The sequence below is a fragment of the Sceloporus undulatus genome, chromosome 5 (genome assembly GCF_019175285.1).
Source record: "Sceloporus undulatus isolate JIND9_A2432 ecotype Alabama chromosome 5, SceUnd_v1.1, whole genome shotgun sequence".
Classification (NCBI taxonomy): domain Eukaryota; kingdom Metazoa; phylum Chordata; class Lepidosauria; order Squamata; family Phrynosomatidae; genus Sceloporus; species Sceloporus undulatus.
The window spans coordinates 130,320,596-130,344,039 of NC_056526.1; the positions used below are offsets into that span (position 1 = coordinate 130,320,596).

General features: G+C 37.7%; 1 protein-coding gene across 3 annotated transcripts in view; it reads right to left on the minus strand.

Annotated features, from left to right (window-relative positions):
• TENM3 (teneurin transmembrane protein 3) overlaps window positions 1–23,444 on the minus strand; it is a 1,412,274-nt gene that overhangs the window by 133,779 nt on the left and 1,255,051 nt on the right. For 2 of the 3 annotated variants that reach the window (XM_042468494.1, XM_042468495.1), the window contains 2 exons: window positions 10,101–10,226; window positions 2,179–2,393 (listed from right to left, as the gene is read on the minus strand). In XM_042468494.1, coding sequence (XP_042324428.1) covers window positions 2,179–2,393; window positions 10,101–10,226 — 341 coding nt within the window. Of the gene's footprint in view, window positions 1–2,178; window positions 2,394–10,100; window positions 10,227–10,889; window positions 10,977–23,444 lie in introns of those variants that run through there. The other variant, XM_042468496.1, reaches the window with a different exon arrangement.

A 23,444-nucleotide genomic window follows, 5' to 3' on the forward strand; every position in this document is an offset into this window, starting at 1 on the left:
CTGAGAGCACCCTCCAGGAAAGAATGGAAGAAGGATATCATGGATGATGATATTAGAAGCCGCTGAGAAGTCCAGCACAACCAACAGGGACACATTCCCCCTGTCCAGTTCCCTGCACAGGTCATCCACCAAGGCGACCAAAACTGTCTCTGACTCATAACCAGGTCTGAAAGCAGACTTAAATGGATCAAGGTAATCTGCCTCATCCAGGAAACCCCTGAAGTTGAAAAGCCACCACACACTCCTGTACCTTGCCCAAAAATAAGATGCTGGAGACCAGCCTGTAGTTATCTAGTATTGTGGGATCCAGGGAAGTCCCCCACCCCCCAAAAGAGGTCTTACCATAACTTCCTTTACCTGCGTGGGGACTTTGGCTTATTGTAAAAAGACATTAATCACTTCCCTTAACCACTTGTGAGAAACATGGAAACAGACATGTCACCTATTTTCTTTCCTCAAGAAAAAAACTGATAGGTAAAGGAAAGTCTGATACTTGTGAATACTTATTTAATGATAATGCAAAACCTTCTTAAACCAAAAATTGCATGTGTTTACTACAATAACATTACAGAATTAAACATGAGTAATCTAGAAGAAGTATAAAGGCAGAGACAGATGAAGACCTCTTGAAACAGTTTTAAAAGATTCCGGAAACAACCCTCTCTTCAAGTTCTTTTAGATTCTAAGCCTAATGTTATAAAATAATTATTTCCAAGATTCTTTCGAGCCATAGTATCTTCAGACTTTGGGTTCTGCAAAACTTACATCATAAACTACATTAACCTTATATCTTCAGTCCGAAACAGATGCATTAAAAGAAGTGGTTTCTGGCCGCTTCACGGTCGTGACATTCAGATGACACATGCCCCCAAAGTGGCTGGAAGCTGCTCTGAGGCTGCACGTACAGGGCAAGAGTCGGCCCAAGGAGCAGATTAAATCCGCATCTGCTAGTGGCCTGTTCGAGACTGTGGCAGCGGCTCACTTTGGAAGTTGGCTATGTGGTTACAATGGTCCTGCTGTGACTGAGGGCTGGAGTGGACAGGGGCCACTCTTTCCAAATCGTCTACTTTGGTCTTTCTTTAAATGGACTTATAATTTAATTGTAGACATTACATTATTCATTTCTGATTGTTCCTTTGATGATTTGTTAAGTTTTAGAGATGGGATACCTTACATTTTTGTTACTTTTCAATATTGTTTAGGGTATGATCATTTCCCAGATAGTTTATATAGTTTTGTTATTCCAAATGATGTTTACAATTGTATTATTGTAGTAAACACATGCAATGTATGGTTTAATATGTTTTTGCATTATTGTTAAATAAGTATTCACAAGTAGCAGACTTTCCTGGTTAGTCTATTTTGTCATTTGGGTAAAGAAAAAGATCCAGGGAAACCTAAGATGGTTTGATTTTAGAACCAGTGTGCTCTAGATTTGAAACAAGTCAGACAGTTGATGTGCTTCTATATGGTTCCTTGCAGACCCAGGCACTTCAGGTAAACTATCAGTCACTGAGTCACACCTGGAAAAGACATCTTCTAGCACCTAATTTCTCCATATTTTCCCCCCATCCTTCCCCATAGCTTTCACTTTCAATACTTTTGTTTTTAATTTCCACATGTGTTCTTAATTCGCCTTTCACAGCCATCTTGCTTCAAAACACATATAAAGTACTTCTGAGGGGGTAGTTCTATGATCAACAGCTGATGGCTCTTAGTTACTCAGTGGATGGCTTTTCTCCAGTGTTACAGCCATGGTTGCGGATCTTGCAGTCAGCATATTTTAGTTAGAGAACCCATCAATTTTGGTCAAATCTACTGATGGGAATTTTGCTTCTGGAATTAAATTATTTATTTATTATAAGAGCACAGAGATACAAGCAGTATCTGCTAAACTAGTTTCCAAAACAGGCTAATGAAAATACAAGAAGAACAAGCAATTACCTTTGTCTTCACAGTATATGTGACAATCTGTATTGGTGATCAACAAATACTTTTTGCATGCTTCAGAGATTAAATGTGCAAATTACATTCAGAAGTAATCTAACAAGTACTAATACCATTATTATTTTGACACTATATATAAAACAGTGAAACGCAGAAAAATAACATTTTCAAAGATGCAAAGCAATTGTTTTCAAATACTGATTTTTTGCTTTCACTGAAAACAGGTCTTACTTGAGTATGCGAAGGTGGTAAGCCTTTTCGGCCATATACTCCAATCAATGCATCTTTTTGAAGAGAGATATTGAATTTTAGGAACTGTGGCTGATCAATGAAGACTTGTGACCTCCAGAAGATCCCTGGAGGAACTTCTTGTGTTGCTCTTCGGCCTATATCAAGTTCTCCAGAATCTATAGTACTGTTCTCTTGTGCAAATCCTCCTGATTTTCCTGAGAGATTAAAAAGAAAGATATCAGATCTTTGCTTTCAGTCATTCTTGAAATAAGCTGTCACAAATTTAGACTTGTTTCTCCTGAAATATTATTTCAGAATCATTCAGAGACTGTTAATGATTCCAGATAATTCACTAAACAAGTATCTTCAAAGTCAAAATCCAATGACTTCCCTAAGGTATACTGTTAAGGCAAATGTTGCAGGACATAACTGTTTCTGATCGTTCATAACCTAATTATTTTACAAACTGTATCTTGTAGGATTAACTCTGGTGTTTATCATTCTTTCTAAACACACAGTATTCTTACTACTGCAGATTTAGATGAAATGGTGTAAGTGTGTCTATATAGCTTAGCAGAAACGCTCTTATGTAAACAGGTATCAAAACAATCAGTGGAACTGGTAAGTGCATTTTTACACTCCATTAGATAGCTCAGCATTGATTTACACATGAGGAATGCTCTGTGAAATATTTTTCAAGACGTATTCATTTGTCCGAAGAAGACTTCAAGCCCTGTCTATGTAAATTAGTCAGATAATGTGCAAGCTGGCACAGACAGACACAGAAGTCCAACAACTCAGAAAATAGTTTTGTCCCTTTCTAAATCTTTGGTAGACTATGTTTTGAAAGAACATACATTTGATACACTAAAATAGAATTACTATTAGGCTTCTTACCTTTCTATTTGAACCACAAGACATCACAGTCTATATGTAAGGTGTCACTCTTAATTGTTTTCTAATATATACTGCACATTCAATAAATTCCTTTGTAAACAGAGTGGCTTAAGTCCAATTGCTAATTCAAATTAGAGTAGACTTGCTGAGTTAATGAATCAATGCTCCAACTCAGATGATCAAATCCTATGTAAATACAATTGCCTTAATGGGTGCACTATAATTGGGACTACCAATTTGATTTAGGCTAGTTTCTGTACAGAAAGACATTGCTTCCCATCTTTAAAGCTGTATTTAAACTCTACTGCTATGAGGTATGCCACACTTTTCCAGACTCTGCTCCTCTACTTTCTGTAGGAGTTTGTGAAAATCTATAAGGGGAGACTTAAAATGTGTGCTTAGCATCACTTGTGGACCTCTTATTAAACACATGTATCTCTCAAAGGTATATGAAAGTTCATGAATATAACATTTTTTTAAAAAATGATTAAACAGGGGCATTTCCTTATATCATGAAATCAGAGAATATTGTAAAAACAAGCAAAAATAGTGAAACAATAGTTCAACTATTGTTTATTTTTTCTTAAATTCAGAGTAGGTATGAATCTCTAATATAAGTGAGTGATCTGAAAGTTACTGTAATATAAAATCCTAGATTTTAAAGTCAGAAATGTCTACGGTGACATTCCTCACTCCTATTAACTGACTGTTAAATGTTATATAAGTGCTGGAGGAAAGCTGGTATTAAAAACAGGGAGTCTCTTATAACATTATAATCAGAATAGATATTTTGGTTTCTCTGTGAGAGAAAAAAACTACAAACCCCAGTGCCACAACAAACTACAAATCCCAGGATTCCATAGCACTGAAACACGGTAATCAAAGTGGTGTCAAACTGTATTAATCTGATCTTTCTTCCCTTACTCATCTGGAAAAGTTAAGAAGTAGAACTAGTTCAGCTATCTGGATTAACTATTTCTAAAAACAGTTTAAAAGCATTTCCCCCATATAGCTACCTTTTCAATTCTTTTTCAGCCCAAATCTCTACCTTGAACAATATCAGTTTCAACATTTTATTAAGACACACAAATAATGTATACAGACATACCAAAGGCTGTACTTAAATATGTACTGTTTCCAAGTATTCACTGAACAAAATACTGAACTTCTTTGTTATAGTGGCACAAAGCAAAACTGTGGCAAAATTTATCTACTAAATGACTAGGTTACAGTTTAAACTAATCAATAAAGTAATTATTAAATTTAATCTAATAACACAGAATCAATGTAGTAGGATTTAACAAGACATTAAAAGATTAACAATGTCTGCTGCAGGGCACAGTTTGATATAATTTCAAGCTTTTAGTGATCATGAGAAGATTTAAAGAGAGTATCAAGCAGTAAGATTAGATTTATAGACAATCAATAGCACACCATCCAATTGCATAGCATAACCTTGGATTGTTAACACCCACTATGAGAAAACTGAGATGACATACATCCTTTAAAAAAACTAATATCATTTCCTAACACTATTGGTTAGAGTCATCACATCCTTAAAGAGGTACTTATACAAAATCAATAAACCATTGAATTAAGATACTATTTAATTAGAATGAAGCATTCAGAACAATATTAAAAAATGTTGGATGTTAACACCTAATTGTTTTAGCTTTACTTAATCTTTTTCTCTTCCTTGAGTTCTTAATGAATAAAACTTCTAGAAATTACCCTTGAACATGTCACACGAAAAAAGAAATAAATTGGTCAATATGAAAATGCTAATTGACATTCTATTATTTTTTATGTTGAAGAGAAATATAACCATCTAAAATACAAACAGTCTGGTTATGCTTTTGGGTTGTTTTTTTAAAAATTGTAGTCAGTCAATATGTTCAATTAAAACACTGAAATTTAGCGTGATATTTCTTTGCAAATATTTATTGAAATTTCTTCAGTTCCCATGTAAACAGAGACAGTAAATGCAACATTAGTTAGTAGAGCTTGTGAGTGGGAGGAAGAAAACTCAATTGCACAGCACCTTGTTACGTGGATGGGATGTGTTTCACAGTATAATTAGTCACATAGGAAAAGTCTGAAATAATTAGGGAGGAATGTTCAGATGATGCATAAATCTTTTTGCATGCAAAAATTCTGACATGCAGCATTTGTAAAATAATTGCTGTAAGGGACTAAAATACCACAAAGGCACCAGATCCTGTTTGATCACAGAAGCTAAGCAAGGGTCAGTTAGTACTTGGATGGGACACCACCAATGAATACCAGGTGCTGTAAGCCATATTTCAGAGGAAGGAAATGGCAAAACCACCTCTGAGTATTCTTTGCTTAAGAAAACCCTATGAAATTCATGGGGTCACCAAAAGTCGACAGGAGACTTGAAAGCACATACACACACAACTGATTTCTAGATCAATGTGTCTTTATTTGATATAACTTGAAAGCGTGTTTGTAAACATGTGGTGTAAGTTGTATGGAATGAAGGGATCGCTACAAGCTCAACTAAAGCACTGGATTGCAGATCTTGTGGAACAATAGCTTCCTTACCTATAACCACTCTAAAGGGTAGTACTGGTTGTAACCTTTCTCCTCAGTCAATCTTGCACACCTACATTTGTTGATCTTACTGGGCAAAGTTCCTTGTTGCAAAGACATAGGCCTGAAATAGATGGGCCAATGGGGGCAGCTTTCGGCCACCCTGGGCACATGTCATTTACACAACACATGCCTCCACAGCACCTGGAAGCCTTCCCAGGGCCACACTGAGGCTGCTTAAGCCGGCCCAAAATTGGGCCCAGAAAGAGCTGATCTTTTCTGCTCCTATTTAAGGCTGCGAGATGAGGCACCCCCGGGGCCGTGGTATGTGTTCGCCACAACCCCAGGGCGATCAGATTCAGAGAGGTTTCTAGCCACTCCTTTGTGCCCATCTGCTTTGCCCCATAGTTTCTTTTCCTTTAAAGGTTTCAAGAAGGTCTTTATGGGCAGAGGTCTCTCTGCTTAGCAAATAGAAGATGAGCATGGGGAAGTGAGAAGGAAAAATTGACAGATTCTTCAAAGACTCAGAAGGGCAATAGGGGCTTCTATCAACTGGTGTGTAATTTAGTGTGTCGGTGGATTGCAAGGCTTTATTTTCTGCTTTCATAGATACCTGGACAAGTCTTTCTCCTGGAGCTCTATCCTGATAAAGAGGGAAGAAATAACACTTGCTTCTCCCCCTCTACTGATTTCAGGGATGTTGAAATTGGTAAGAAAGCTGCCTTGACAGAAGGAAAGCTGCCTTGAGGAGCAACTTCTCAATTTATTTTATTTACTGTGCAAAGAAGAAAAAGCACTCTTTGCTGCTCTGTACAGAAATTGTTTTGCTTTCCAGTTCAAAGATTTATTATCTTAATTATGCATGGCAAACAGTCAACATGCATGGTAGCTGGAAGACAAAAAGAGAAGTGCAGGGTGCAGAGGTAAAAAAAACAAAACCCTTGCCATCTGCTGGTGTGGATGTATTTATTGCAGTCTATTTTATCTAGATCCCGCTCTTCTCTGGCTTGTATGTGTGCATATGAGAGAGAGAGATATATAGAGAAAAATAACATGAAGATGAAGTAAAGTCATGTTGCTCACTGTAAATTAATTCTAAATTACAAAAAGTACCAGGTTTCCAGGACAAAGATCCAGTTAACAGGTCTGTGGTGCTGCTTGATTAATGTGCTCTAACACATACAGTAGTGTGTTTGATTTAAGTTCATCTTACAAGATTCAGTTTGCATAAATGCTTCTTCTAATATGTAGCAGTTTTGGCTCTGGGCCTTCTTCCTTCCCAAGTAGAGCTGAACACCAGCTGCCATTGGTGTGCTCCTCATACACTTTGTGTTAAAGTGGAAGCTCTGGTTTCAAGGCAAAAATATTAGCAGTGGTGGCAGTGGTTATGAAATATTCCCTGGAGACACCAGGAGGGACAAAAACTGGGTATCTTGGGGAGCCCAGTAAGCTGTGTATTGCCCTCCATGATAAGCAGGATATTCGGTGGCTTCAGAGGTAATCAGTTCAGTTGAACACAAATCTTAGTCACTGTCCTTTTTTAAAATAGATCATTCTACTCTCTGAGGCTTATAACTATCATTGTTCCATTCCATCCATTATTTATTTTATTTCAAAATGTAGACAGTTTTGTTTTCCTTTTGTACAGTGACGAACATTTAGAGTGGAACTAAATCTTACAAAGAACAAACAGGGCTGCTGCTGAAAACAGCAATCCCATTATTTGCATATTATAAGTATTTTAACTTGCCTTTTATCACAGAATATCAGAATAGAGCACTAGATGCGTAAAAACAAAATAACAGGAAAAACAATAAAATATCATTGGAACAAAAACAAACTGGAAACTTAAAAACAGCAGAGCAAACAATTCGAACCAGTACAAACACCTGAACACAATTGTCTCTGTGCGAATGTGTAACCTGGGCCAAAATGACAGCATTGTTTGAACCAGGCAATGATCTGTGGTAGGGCCATGCCAGAGGAGTGCTATCAGAGGGCATAGAGTCATAGAATTGTAGGGTTAGAAGGGGTATCATGGACCATCAAGCTCAACTCACTGCTCAGTGCAGAATATCTAGCTAAAGCATTCCCAGCAGGTAGCTGTCCAGCCTCTTCTTGAAGACATCCAGAAAAGGGGACACCACCACCTATCTAGGCAACTGGTACCATTGCCAAACTGTTCTTATGTTAATAAATTCCTTCTAATCTCCCTTTTAATTATATAGCCTTCTTTGGCCAAAGAACTTGGAAAAAACGGCCTTCTAGGAAGCTTTTAAGATATGGGCATATTGGTGTCAAGATAAATGATGCTTCAGGTATTTGGGAACCAAGCTGTTATGATGAATACCATTTCCTAATGTTATAGTCTCCCAATTGAGACAATATCAGCAGTTTTAATCCCCTCCTCCAGACACATACTAAATGGATCAACCAATAACAGTGAAAATCACGTTTTATATAAAAAATCGTGGTTAGTCATAAGTGAATGGGGCAGGCACAGCTGCTACTAGAATGTGTGTGTGTATTCATTAAATGCACAATAGATTTCCTTCTTGTTCTTCTGTATAAGTAGGAAGCCACCCACATAAGGACAGAGATGATGGATACTAAAATACAAAGGATATATCTGAAGCAAAAAGAAATGAGAAGAGGTGGAAGGGAGCATTGTCTTAGACAAGATGTCTAAAAATGGTACAGATTGGAAATTGAGTCATATCATTTCTGTAATTTGGAACTTTGATGGACAGAAAAGTGAACAGAAAATGCTGCTATTTTCTTTTACAGTGACATAGGGCACACTTGTAGACTGTGAATGGGATAACAGATTTAAAGAAAATAGCACTGCAAATACAGCATTCATCAACCATTTAAATCTCGTTTTCCATTTTAAAACTATTGATTTATCAGTCAAAAGAGCATGGACTCTCTAAGATTTAGAAAAACTTAAAGGGCAACATCAGAAAAGTTAATAAAATAAAATCTCCTTACATAGGCTGTACTTTAAAAGCATCTTCAATAAAATTAATTCATCACTTGAATTTTATTTCTTGTCTTGTAAAAGACCACTCCATATAATATCCTTAATACAATCTTTAATAGTCATACCATTTCAATATAACATAAGGATATATTAGATAAAGTGTGCAACCTCAATCAAACATAAGGGAAGCCCAAGCAGTTTGTAAATCAGACAAACAGGCCATGACCCCTCAATTTAAGTCACTATGATTGCTTTGTCTTCTTATACAACAATTTTAAGATAGGAGAGGCCCAAGAAGAGGTACCTCCAATCAGTTCTGCCCCCACAAAAAGCATTACCATAGCCTTAAAACAAGCTGCTATAATCCAAACTACATTCTCCACAATTCATCTGTTACCAACTTTTCTTCAGTACTGAACTAGTATCTGTCCGCATATCTAGTCTCATGTTGACTTTTTTTAAAGTGGCAAAAAGATCACCAGTAACACAGTAGTGAGCTTGCTAAAGAAAGGAAGACAGAATTCTGTCTTATACCAGGAATGCACAAAGTATAGTCTATGAACCCCATGTAATATATATCCCCCAAGCAGCTGCAAAAATGTTCTCAATTTTGGGGGGGGGGGGGACAGGTGTTTAAAATTAAATTTTCTTGCTTAGGGAGCAGCAGTTTTGAACAGAAACTTTTTTTGGGGGAGGGAAAGAGTGCCCATAAAAATAAAAAAGGAACACATAAGTGACTGCCTGGCCACTTATGGTTTAATTTTTTTAAAAAAAATGTTGTCATTTCTTGGCCTGATGCAGCCTATAGCAGGTGCTGAGAGTGACAATTTGACTCTCAGTCTTGGTACAGGTGCCTATGTTGCCTTATACCAAGTCTGGACATTGATCCCATTTCCTCAGAACTGTCTGCTTTAATTGGCAGTGCCCCTGGGGTTTTCCATTAGGTATCTTTTCCAGACTTACTAAGTGATTTTACTTGAGAGCATGTATGTGCAAAGTATGCATTCTACCATTGAACCACGGTTCTTTCACGAGTGTTGCCCATCTCTGGAACCACTTCAGCAAGCAATGCATTTGTAATAAAATGTGCCAGACTTCTATTTGCAATAGAAGTCTTTGACTACTCAGTCTGCCTGCCACAGACTACATCTTTATGTCTGACATCACTGTTGAGTGGGATCCGACACAGTAGATGCTGGTTAACCATGCAGCCCCCCCATTTCCACAATTAAAATAATTCCAGCTCAAGTTAGTCACTGTGCTCTGGGAAGCACTACCTGTAACTACATTTTCACTTCTTCACAATGATTAAAGGCACATATACTCAAAAGACATAGATTTAGACAATATGACCTCTTCTTTTTAAAATTCGCCTTTGTAATTTAAATAGATGGACAAAAAGTACTGACAATCATTAGATGAAAGAGGACATTTAGGAATGTTTAAATACTGAAGAAAAAAACTAAATAAAAGTTAGATACTCTCTTACCATTTTCACCAGAAGGTAATGACACAGTGTGTGTTGGCACAGTATCGGAATTTACTTTTCCATTTTCAAATGTGTCATTCTCAGTCTGTTGTAACTGCCAGTTGAGGCCAAATAGATGCATTGCTGCTGGTCAAGAAAACATAATATGTAATAATTCAATGCTTATGTTTTGGAGAGAAAACAAACAATTCACACAGAACAGTTAATGAAATTTGCATTTTATAGAGAATCTTTTAATTTGATTTTAAAAGACAAAAATTGGAAATACTGCCCATACTAGTATACATTTTTTTAAAAAAAACAAAAACATTTCTTGGCTTATGGACTATTATAACTGTAAAGACACAAAGCAGTTATTAGGAAACATTCATAAGATTAATATGTTAAACGCCAATCCTTTCTATTACATAACTGCCACACTGATAAAAGACAAAACCACACTAACAAAAATACCCAACATTCTCTGTAGTATTTGCTTTATTCTTTTCAGAAGGGGTAGTAACTTCATCTGAAAACAAAAAGATTTCTTAAAGGAAATTTTACCATTTTCCAGGTAATACCAGTATGCATTGGCACAATATCAGATGTGTTATACGTATTCTAGCAACCAACAAAATGCAACAAATATGGTGAATATTTGTTTCAATATTCCATCTCCTCCAATATTCATAAAATTGCATTTGAATAAACTCAGTTCTAATAGACAGTGTTCCATAGTCTCTTATAAAGTGGTGCCTATTAAAGCCAACTGTTAGAAAGCTAGAAAATATGGAAGGACAAGTTGCTTACCTGTAACTTGTAGTTCTAGTGGTAATCTGTGCCTTCACACAGATGGGTCTTGTGTCTGCACAGATCTGATTTACAGAATGTTCCAGGGCTGAGTAGCTTTTGGCAGTAACCCTGCCCCTTTGGGCAGCAGCATAAATAGCATAAAGAGCTACTCCCCTCAGTTCCAATGTCAATCGTAAAGTCAGGCAGATCTGCAAGAAAAGAGGGGAGGATGGTGGGTTTGTGTGAGGGCAAGGATGACCACTTGAAGAACTAGTTACAGATAAGTAACCTGTCCTTCTTCATGGTTTCTGTACCTCACACAAATGGATGACTAGCTAGCTTACCAATGGAGGCAGGTCAGGTGAAGCGAGGATCAAAGACAAGACCACACAGACAAATTCTACATCTTCATGTGCCCTGCAGTCATTCCAGTAGTGCTGGATGAAAGTATTTGGGTGCAGAGCCTAGATATTTGCACTGAACAATTCTGGCAAGGATATACTCCAGAGTCAGATGTCAGAAGTAGAAACAGCACAAATTAAATGTGCTGAAATCCAAAGGAAGAGGCTTTCAGAGTTGATATGCCAGGTTGATGAGACTGATCACCCATCTTAACACCAGCAATACTGCCTCCATGACAGTTGAACAATCTAGGAACTTCCAGAAGGAAGTAGTGTGACACGTGTAAAGGGCCAATGCCTGTCGGACATCTAGCAAAGCAAGGCCTTCTCCAAGCTGGCATAAAGGATCCCTTTAGATGACAGGCAGCACAATGTTTTGCTTCAGGTAGAATGGGAAGACTATCTTTGGAAGGAATGCAGGATCAAAATGGAAGACAATTTTATCTGTGTGGAAGACAAGCCAATTAAAAAGGAGAGCCCAGATATCTCCCACAGAACTCTTGGTGATGGCCACTAAGAACACAATTTTCAGAATGAGGAGTAGCAGGTCAGTGGTGGTCATGGGTTCGAATGGCTTCTTTGTGAGCTGAGAAAGAACCACAGCAAGAGATTGTGATGGAACTCGGTCTCAGGCAGGCAGGTAAAGATGTGAGAGGTCCCTTGAGAAACATCTTAATAATGGGGCTTTGAAACAGTGACACTGTTGAATGAGATGCAAGCTGGTGTGCCACTAAGGTGGTGAAGTAAACTCATAATGAAGATAGAGATAGGCCATCTTCTTTGAGAGGTAACAAAAAAGCTATAGCAGTCCATTCATTTGTCAGTACTGCAGGGAGATTCAAAGCTTGGGCAAAGGGACAGAACCTGTGTCATTTGACTGGGTGGAGGGTGCAAATGTTCAGGTGTCTGATGTAGCCCTCCACCTGCGAACCAAGGTTGGTGAGTATGGGAGCCAGATTCCATTGGGACAGTTGTAGGAGTGTTGCAAACCAGGGATGCTTCATCCACTGCAGTGCAGTGCCAAGTCCTTTTGAACCTTCACCAATAGAAGTGACCAATAGGAATAATCTCTGCACTGGAACTGAGACAGAGGAGACCTGTCATGAGAATGAGAGTGAATCTCAGGAAAGTACTCAGGTGATACAGATGGGGTAAGATAGTCCTTCTTCCAGGATAAGGAGCATTGATGAGATGGCATGGAGTATATGTGAATTGAGGTGATGCCTGGAATGCCCCACGAGGTGGCATGGACAGTGGATGTGGCAAGAGAACTGGAAGACCTGCAGCAAGAGCTAATCCCATGAGATTGCTCTGTTGAGGGCGGTAGGACTGTGTATGTGCTACAAGAGGCATTTCTTGAGCAATCCTCAGTATGGGCCCATTCTTCAAGGACGATTAATGCTGGAGAGCTAGTTGAGTCCAGCTGTTTCCTGATGGCAGAACTAGTGATGGCAACCAAGGGACTGATGCAGTGCACCTTGCTTTACTAGGCCCTTTGTACCTTTTGTTAGTATTCAGAGAAGTACAGTCAATCATGCTTCATTTATGCCCCTTGGCTGCCTTGAGGCAAACTGACATTGGCTTTCCCAGGATTTGAGGGATGAGTATCACCTCAGAGCTGTCTTGAAACACAGAGGCTAGTGTGGATGGAGTTGGGCAGGTCTTAGATGCAGAGGAAGGGTCCATAGGTTGATGGGTCCTCCAAAACAGAAAGAATGTAGGGTTGCTTGCAAATGGAGATAGTGATTGTGTGTAGGCGACTGTTCTTTGCAACCACTTCCACTGCCTTCAGGGGTTTCTCCTACAAATGTGTTCTCATCCATGAAACACAGTTCTTTAGGGCCTGGATCATGAAGCTGTAACAAACTGGGCAAGAATTGACCCTGTGCCACTCTCCAAAGCAGAATAGGCCCTCTGCACGGCTGGCTGAGCACAGGATTTCCCCTCTGCATAAAGTTAACCTTTTAAACAAGGACTTGGATACCACTTTAAACAAGGACACCACTTCCAAAAAAACCACTGACCAGATTTGAGCTGAGGGGGAATAGAAAAGGCAAGAGAGTTTGCAGAAAGTCCAAAGAGTTATCTCTCACACTCTCTTTGGTCAACCAACAAAAATAAGAGAATCAAGGTGCAATCATGCAGAAGAATAATAAAAAAGTGGAAGCTACTCAGTGTCTGAAGTTCTGAAAGTGAATTGTACAACAGACAAGAAGCAACTGAAGGGAATCGCTGGTCATGTTATTTATGCTGGAGTGCAAATGGTTGGGTTACTGCTAAAAGCTACTCTGCTCTGGAATATTTCAAGAGTTAAACCTGTGAAGGTGCAAGACCCATTTGTGTGAGGAACAGAGACCACAAAGAAGAAAACTTTACACCAGTTTCTCAAACATATCAATGACTAGTTGGCGCTTTACTTCCAGCAAACTACCATATCATCAGTAACCAAGTGTCAGCCCTCAAGACAATTTTTTTCAGATCACAGAAAGCAAAATGTGATCTTTACTATTTTTTTCTAGATACAACATCACCCCTTGTTTAAAATAAGTAGTACTGAAACTTTCAGGGTAACAGAGGAGCTGGTAAGAGCCCAAATGCCACTGAAACATCCCAAAATGTACTTTTTGGGATGGGGATTTATTCACTTAGAGGGAAAAAAGCATATTTCCAGTGCCCTGGTTATGTTTCAAAGTTCTCCATGCTGTCACAGTACACTTAGCCCAGCACAATACAGTGAGGCAGGGAGTGTGAATACTGCTAGAACTAGAAGTCTTCCCCCAAACTAAAGGGCTGTAGAGGTCCTATAAAAGTTAATGGTTTTTAGTTTCTGTCCATTAAGGCTTATTGGCTTGTACTCCTATGGCTACTTATGCCCATATGATGGCTTGGCAATTTGGCAACAGGCATATAATGCCAAGTATCACTGTGCAATTTAACTCCAACAAAGCACAGTAAAACAGGTAATGATGGTCCAGATGCCACTCTTCCCATATATACTTTTGCACCTTTTCAGGTCTTGGCTTCAAAATGGTTAAAAAGGGTGTTTGCCCCTGGAAAAAGGATGTGGAATTCTATCTGCCACTTTTAATTCCATTCTAATTGAAATTATTCTAGTTGACTGAGACAATGATAACAATGTTTTAGGATGTTGCAACTGACAACACTATTAATGTAAAAATCTTTTGCATTTTTTATTATTACTTGCATAACCATATAGTTGAAAAAAATTCCATATTATACATACACAGGTATTTGCTTCAGATCATTGATTCTAAGATCTCTTTCCTTTTGCTTATCTTAATATTAATTCTTTTATATTCCCAACATCAATCTCCTGTCTAAACATAATCACTTCTGGAATACTGCCAGAATTGGCTCATATTTTGAATGTACTTTCCATGAAATTCCTTTTCATGACTTTCCTACTGCTCATGTTTTATTGTTGCCTTGGTTTACTATGGATATGTAAAATCCCCAAGGCCAAATCTACTGTCAGTTATACTGTCTCGCTATAATGGCTTCAATGCAGCAACTCAAAGAATGATTCCCACTTGTGGGGTTCTAAATATTCATTACTCAAAATGTTTCAACTAGTCTGTTTTATTACTTAGCAAGGGTTTAGTGCCTTTGTTACTGTGAATGTCAGAAACTGGAAAGTATTGATACAGTTTTTAACATTCTTCCGGTAAATGTTGACAGCCAATGAATATTAACAATCACCAGTGGAGAATGATCAACATTTGCTTAAGAAAGCCAACCATCACCAGTATCAGATATTCACAATAACAACTTCATCCTTTCCCATAGTCACAAAGTCCCAAGTATTTTTAAAAGGATTTCCTGATTTAACTTCTTAGTAAAAATTAATTAAGCTGCCTTACTTTATTTATTCACAGCTTGTGACTGAGTCTTTATGCAAAATAGGAAGAGAAAAATAAAATGACAGCAAGCAGACTATCTTGTACTATAAAGGAAATGACTGTGTTTATATAACCACCACAGTTTTAGTCCATTTTATTATACTGCTTTTACTTATGAAAACTCATGCCATAATTATGTTGTTATTAAGCCTCATGTTTATGAAAACACATGCCACAGTAAGCGAGTTAGCCACAGCTTAACAACCAGCCTTCTGGAATTTCAATGTAACATTATAATGTTGAATTACAGTACAAATACAAATACATAAATATATAAATAAAAAGTAAAAAAAAGAGTTAGTTAGGTATAACTAACTGATGCATTTTGCATCTGTTCCATCTTTTGCAGACAGAAATCTACACATCAGATATAGAGGCACCATGACTGGCCTTCATATGCCAATGAAAATTCTCCCAACCTGTCTAATATGGCACTGTTATCTTGTAATTTGCTGTCTGAAAACAAAATATATCCTTGTGAGTAGACTGGATCAATCCATTCATTTGTAGTTTTTGCAATGAAAGATTTAATCTTGATTATAAATTCCCATTTCTATAGAAATGTGTTCATAACACAGTCTATTAAAAGACACGTCATAACAGGAAATTGCTTAGTGAGAAATGGTGGAAGAAGATATGTCAAGATGATCTCACAGATGAATGCTCCAATTTTTTTGATTTTACAAGAAAAAGCTACTGAACATCCTAATACATACCCTACACTGTTAATGGCTCAGATTCGCACAAATAGCTAATCAAACAGTTTTTTTCTGTTTGCTTTTAGGCCGCCCAAATATATACATAGCATGTATTATTCTAAGGTGACTAACTCCTGTGTTACATTTAGTTAGATAACTAAATATTCAAATGACACGATGTACTCCCAATTCAGTTTGAATTCAATCTGAATTGCAGCAGGATTTATAGAGACAGATGAGGATTTCTTTTAAAGACTTTCTCTCTACATGCTACAGTCAATTTAGTATTTCCCCGTGCTTACTTTTAGAACTTTCACTCTTGATAACAGTTAAACATCTTCCATTATACTACCACTCTGGAGAAGGCCTGATTTCTTTTTTATTATTATTATGAAGGAAATAATGTGTTGGGTCAAAATAAGGCTACCATTTAGGTCTCTAAAGGCATGAATTGCTCCATTTACAATTTTCTTGCTTTTTGATGTTTAAATTGTCCTAACCGTACACTCGCACTCTTCACTCAACAGAACTTAAATATTCATTCTGCATATTTGGAAAGATGTGAGGTAGCATAGCTAAATGTAGTATTTTGGAAAAGCATGGTTTTGCAAACAAAACTATGCATCAACCCCTGCTTGGCATTTTTGGAGGTTTTGAATTTGTCATGGGGAAAGGAACAAAGCCCCCGTGTTTACAACTAATTTTCTTGCATTCTGGCTGTTTTAGGAAAATAACTGAAAGCTGAGCCCAGAAAAATTTAAATGGGTTAGAAGGGGGCTTTGTGCGACTAGCAGGGGCTAAAAAAAAAAAAAGTGGTGTTTAATACTTTCCCCACCCTGACTTGCTCAAGACAGACAGACACATGGGATTTTACATGCAAAGTGAGATCCTCCTGCCTCTTCTCCTAAATATAAAGGTCACCTTTTGGAATGACACATGAAGTGGGCAGTGTTGCATGAAAAAGAAATCAGGGTGAAAAAAGTGACTTGTGTAAATAATAACATCTGTCCCTCCAAACAGAGCGATCTTGGTTCATAAAAAGAAAGGAAAGGCAAGTTAGATCAGATCAAGGTTTCACCTATTCTAGCATTCCATTCACATATGACCACATGTAATCCAAGCCTTCTCTCAGGTGCACTTAACGGTGAGAGTGTACGACTCTGTTAGAAAGACTGAGAGTTTTGTTATCAGAAACTAGACTCTATCAAAAGTCTAGACTCCAAGTGGGATCATCCAACGCAAAATGCCTTAAGTGGAGACACCAGTCTAAGATGCATCCATTCTGTTCTGGGAGTAATAGCTCCATCAGAAAAAAAGATGTGATAGTTCCAATGATGAAGAAAGTGGAGTAGCTCCCAAAGAGAAGCTACTGGGAAGCAGCAGTAGAAACTGATAATGGGGAAGGATAATGTTATGGATAATGGCAGTTGCTTTCGGCTAATTCTTGCATAGTAGGAGGCCCCTTCCTAATGTCATTTACCTTGAAAATGCTATGATGATACACTCTGAAATGGAGCAAAAAGTAGTACAGTACTGGCAGAGAACTAAGCAAAGGACAAATAGAAATAATGCTCAGTCTAATGACACAGCTTGGACCTGTCAAAAGAAAAGTCAGTTGGTGACACACACAGATGTGAAAAGAACACCCAAAACTGCTCAACACCTATAACAGGAATGTGGAATATGAGAAGTATGAATTAGAGGAAGCTAAAAATGTTTAAACAAGAAATTACATGTATCAAGATTGCAGTACTTTGACCCAGTGAACTACAGTGGACAGGAATGGGTCATTTTCAATTAGCTAATTACAGTCGGCCCTTCTTATACACGGATTCAAGCACACACGGTTTGAAAATGTTCCAAAAAAGTATAAAGTTACCTTGATTTTCCTTTTTTTATAAGGGACACCATTTTGCTATGCCATTACATTTAATGGGACTTGAGCATACACGGATTTTGTTATACATGGGGGATCTTGGAACCAAACCCCAGCGTATAACAAGGGTCCACTGTACAAACTGTTTTATTATGGAAATGGAAATGTGAGAAGAAATGGGGTAACATTAATAATGAGATGAGATTTAACAAAAGCAGTAAGGAGCTACACACACACACACACACACACACACACACACTCTCTCTCTAAACAGTTGGCCCCAAAGGGGCACCACCACGCCGCCCCTGAGAGAGTTGGATTGGGGCCATGGTAAGTGCACAGTATGGCCTCAATCCGGACAGCTTCTGCCCCAAATAGGAGTGGAAAAGGTCAGGGCCTATTTGGGGTGGAAAAAGTCCCTCATTCTGTAGATGTTTAAAAAACGTTTTTCCTGAGAAGTACATGGGCCTTGCCAACTGCAATTGCAAGGCAAGTGACTCTTTAAAAAAAATTCCTCAGAAGTTAAATTCACATGTAAATACGCGATTCTCTCAGAAATCGCAGCACTCCTTTTAAAATAAGAATGACAATGTAAAGAAATACCACCAAAACGCAGAGTGATCCTGTCAAATGGAAATTTTAAAGTTTGACAGGAAAATGAATGCTGCTATGGCGGATAAAAGGAACTGAGGGTTTAGGTGGGAAGCCAGTCAATAAGGCAGTTGGGGAGTGAGAATTAGAGAAAAACTAAAGAAGAATATTGGATCAATCATAGTGCTAAAATACAACTGAAAGAATATCCCAAAAGAATGTAAAGACCATGCTAAGAACAAGTTTGCACTATTAAACCTGAATGAACCTAACCAGAAAAACTGTGGACAGAAGCTGGGGATTTTATTAAAGAAGAATGCAAAATATAAAAATAAAAATTGTGCTTGTTTACCTTCAGGTCATTTCTGACTTATGTCAAACCAAAGACATACCTATCATGGTGTTTTCTCAGCAAGATTTAACAGAGGAGGCTCACCATTGCCTTCTTCTAAGGCTGAGTGACAGCAACATGCCCAAGGTACCCCAGGAAGTTTCCAAGGATTCACCATACTGGTTCTTCAAATATTCCCTTTGTTGTTGCTGTTGTGTCCCTGAAGTCGTTTCCGACTTATGGGAACCCTAAGGCAAACCAATCATGAGGTTTTCTTGGCAAGTTTCTTCAGAGGGGGGTATGTCATAGCCAGCCTCTGAAGCTGAGAGAGTGTGACTTGCCCAAGGTCACCCAAGTGGTTTTACATGGTTTAGCTGGGATTCAAACCCTGGTCTCCAGAGTCATAGGCCAGTGCTCAAACCACGACACCAAATATTCACTATTTGCACCCAAAAAGAAAGAAAAGCTTCACTGGATTACTGATGAAACTCTTCAAATGGCTGGGAAAAGAAGGAAAACAAGCTACTATGTGACAGAAATAGTCTGAATCCTGAATTCAACTGTTCAATAACTTGAACATGGTGGCAAAAGCATTATTAGGAGTAAACTCAGAGGAAGGGGGTATGAAGATTGAAAGACAATAAATAATGTAAGATATGATATGACATCATATTACTAGGAGAAAATAGCAAAGAACTAGAATGACTACTGACAAAAATTAAGAAAGAAAGTCAAAAGCACAGTTGCAACTGAATATTAAGAATACAAACATAATGACCACAGGAGGTTTATACAACTTTAAAATGGGTGATGAAGTCATTGAATTAGTTAAAAGATTTTCTCTACTGTAGCTCATTCATTAATCATAATAAAAACAATAGGCAAGAAATCAGAATAATTGTCATTGGAAAAAACAGGAATGATTAGTAAAGCTGGCAATATAGAAAAATAGAAAAAGAGGAAGACAACATTACAGATGGATTGACTCAATCAAGGAAGCAATGGCCCCGACCTGAGCAGGTGTGTTGGTAATTTAGGTCTCCAATTCATAGCCAACTTGATGGCTCCTAACAACAACAGATGATCTAAGCAATCATATTTGAAATTCAGGTGTTGAAAATGCAAGGGATCATATAAATGGCACCATCACCATACATAAATCACAACAGCTACAAGGTACTTTGTGATTTAAATATGTATTTCTAATGTGGAAAAATATTTTTTTCAAAATGGAACAAGTCAAGATGCAGGAGTGTGTGAGAGAAAAGGAAAGAAGGAACAGAAGGTAGGATTTCCAGAACGAAAAGTTAAACAAGATGAAACATACTTATATACTGGATGGCCCTTGTGATTATATCTATGATTATATGAATCTACAATTTTTTATTTGTTACAATTACGTGTTTGTAGTAAGTTATTTCCAATCTCTAAGATAAGATTCCTAGATTTCAGATCTGCAGATAAGTCACAGACTAACTGGAATAAAAGGAAAGGTGTCCAACTTGAAAAGCACAGACACTGAAGAAAGATGATCTAACAACAACAAGAACAAAGTACTGAGGTGCCAACAGCACAAATGATGCTCAACAAATTCTGATCTTCTTTCTCTTAGGAAATCTTTCTATTACACGAAGTATATAGGTAACAATTCATTTTTACACTGGATGATCAAGAGTGAAAGTTTAGATTGCCTTTATTTTGTTTGAAACAACAATCATCACTCTGCTATTTATATTGATGCTTCTAAGGTTTGTGCTGCAACTTTCTCAAAATCTGGTTTTGCTGTGATTCCCTATTACTTTTTAAAGTTGTCAAGAAGACAGTTTTAGTTTTCTGCACTGTTTAAATCCAGAATTTAAAAAGTAATCTTATGATAAATCTTTATTTTAAAGTTAGTCTCTTTCAAGGTGGATATAGATAATGCTAATAAAATAATTATACTAGAATTCCTTGATATCTTGTCATGTAGCTTTTAACCTTCTGACTGCCACATGTCTTTTTTCATGTTTTTGCATATGGGTTGTTTTTCCCACTGGACTTTCTCTTTTCAGAGTCACTGACAATAACAGCATATGACACTTGCAAAACCAATCAAATATTAATACTGTGCAGTGCTGAAATTGTAAATATTGTATTATGCTTTGTGCTTTATATGAAGTACACTCAGAATCTTCCCTCAATAACCCCAATCTCAACATATTACTGGTAGCAATTTGACAGCAGAAAACTTACCCAGAATAATTCCTCTATATTACTTAGATTAAAACAATCTTTATGGATACTGAACTTTTTGAAAAGGTACATTCACAGTTTGCATTAAAAATGTATTCTTAAAACTCTACATCTGTCTGTTTAGAAGACTGCAGAAAAGAACAGAATATATACTAATACAAGGACCCAAAGTTTCTTCTATCAATTTTAATTTCTATAGGGAGAGTGCTACATAATTTCATAAATAGGTTAGACTAAATTGCTTTAGATCCTCTAGAAGAATATGTGAAAGTTTCAGTGCTTCCAAACACTGTTCATAAGAAAGTACAGAAATGTTTTTGTCCATGATGAAAACCTACTACATCTAAATGAGAGTATGAAGTGCTCTGAGAAATAAGAGTATGGGTTGTGAGCTCTATGTTGTTGTTGTGTGCCTTCAAATCATTTCTGATCTTTATGTCATTGGCAACCCTAAGGTGAACTTTTTCTTGGCAAGATTGGTACAGAGGTGGGTTTGCTATTGCCTTCCCCTAAGGCTGAGAGCATGTGATATGCGCAAGGTCACCCAGTGGGTTTCATGGCCAGACAGGGAATTGGATCCTGATCTCCAGAGTCACAGTCCAACACTCAAACTACTATGTTATGCTGGCTTTCTGTGAACTATATAGGTGTACAGATATATAATTTGAGGCATCACAGATTTTCTGCTATCAGGAGAAGACATGCAGCCCACTTTGCCCCCCCCTCCCCACTGCATACAAACTAAGGGGCAATGATCTTGTTTTTAATTTAAACAGAGTTCCTTGTGATATTAAGTTAGAATTCCCCAGATCACAATGCAGACATGGAGTGCTTCACTCGGACACTATTTCACAGCTTCATATAACCATTGTTTATTAAGTTGAAAAGATAATTTCACCTCGGCCATGAACTGCAATCATGAACACAATTACCTGGAAGCAATCCCCACAGACCTCACTGGGGCAAAGCCACTGGGGCTTAAACGTAGGTGGCTTTAGGCAAGCTATGGTCTTTCCACATCAGCTCCTACTTATAGCTGAGGGTAGAAATAATACTGATCTTCCATGCAGTATTTGAAATGGTTAGATATTAAGGTTGTACATACAAAAATTTTGAAGTATCTAAAAGCATTACATAGATGTTAACTATTATTACTTTATTTCTATACCATATTAATGTGTCTATCACACATCAATGTGGCAATGTACCAAACCTAGAATCAACAACAGATCATACAAAAATTATATAACCTATTTAATTAAGCACTTCTCAGTTATCACAAACCTTGTACAACACCATGTATTTAAATCCAACAGGCATACATCTTTTAAGTTAGGCTGTTTTGTTTAAACACACACACTTCTGCCTTAAAAGGCTTCCAGTTTATGTCAGTAAGGCAACATGCCAAGTGGAGAAGACAGATGACATGATAAAAGTCCAAACAAACAGTGGCAGGAGAAGAGCCATACAGATAAGTGAACAGGGCACATAAAACAACATGTAAACATGATTAGTTATATAAGGAAACAGATTTATACATAATGGTAAAACTACACACTACCACTAGTTTTCATTGATCATTTCAAAACTGTTAGAGAATTATATTAGGAAAAAATAAAAGAAGGATTTTTCCACACAGAATTTGTTTTGAGTTTTTTGTTAGAGTTGAAAATAACACACCACAGTAAGACGTGCCAAAGTTCATCATCTCATCCATATGCTGTCTCAGCACAGGGACTCTGACATAGTTATATCATAGCAAAATAATCTTCAAACAGAGATTTAAATGTCACTGTATTAATATCATCCAATAAAATTACCATTTTGCTGTGACACATTTTGGTAGTGTCACTCTTCAGATCTGTTCTAGATGGAAGGATTTACTCAAGGGTTATGCAAGCAGTATTTAACCATGTTCTCATGCATCAGTGAATTATTTAATGGAATCAAGAAAGATTTATGATTCTGAGAAAATAAAAAAGTATAAATGACAAATATACTTTATGTTGCTACTGATATTTGTATATTTGTTTTACTATGGGGGAAATGGATGTCATATATTTTTTCATTTAAACCTTAGTTGCAAATTTACAACTAATTCAGTAATAAATATTAAGCTACATGGTTAATAAAACACAATGGAAAATATGGAAAATACTGCAATATATAACACTGATATACTGTATAAATCTACATAGGCGGGGTACAGACCGCCGCTTTGCGGCGCTCTGCCGCCGCCGCCAGTAGGTCCGCGGGGGAGCCGGAGCCTTCACACGGCCCGACTCCCGCGCGGACCGAAAAAGAAGCTCCAAAATGGAGCTTCTTTTTCCGTCGCGTTTGCGACGTAGCGAGGCGCCAGGGGAGCACTCACTACGTCACAACGCCCGCGACGTGTACGGACGCTCAGCGTCCGATACGCAAAGATGGCGCCGGCCATGTAGGAGGGCCGGCGCCATCTTATACGGACGGAGTCCGTACTAGGCCCAGGGGCGTCTATAAGAGATGCCCCTTTTTTAAAATGGGA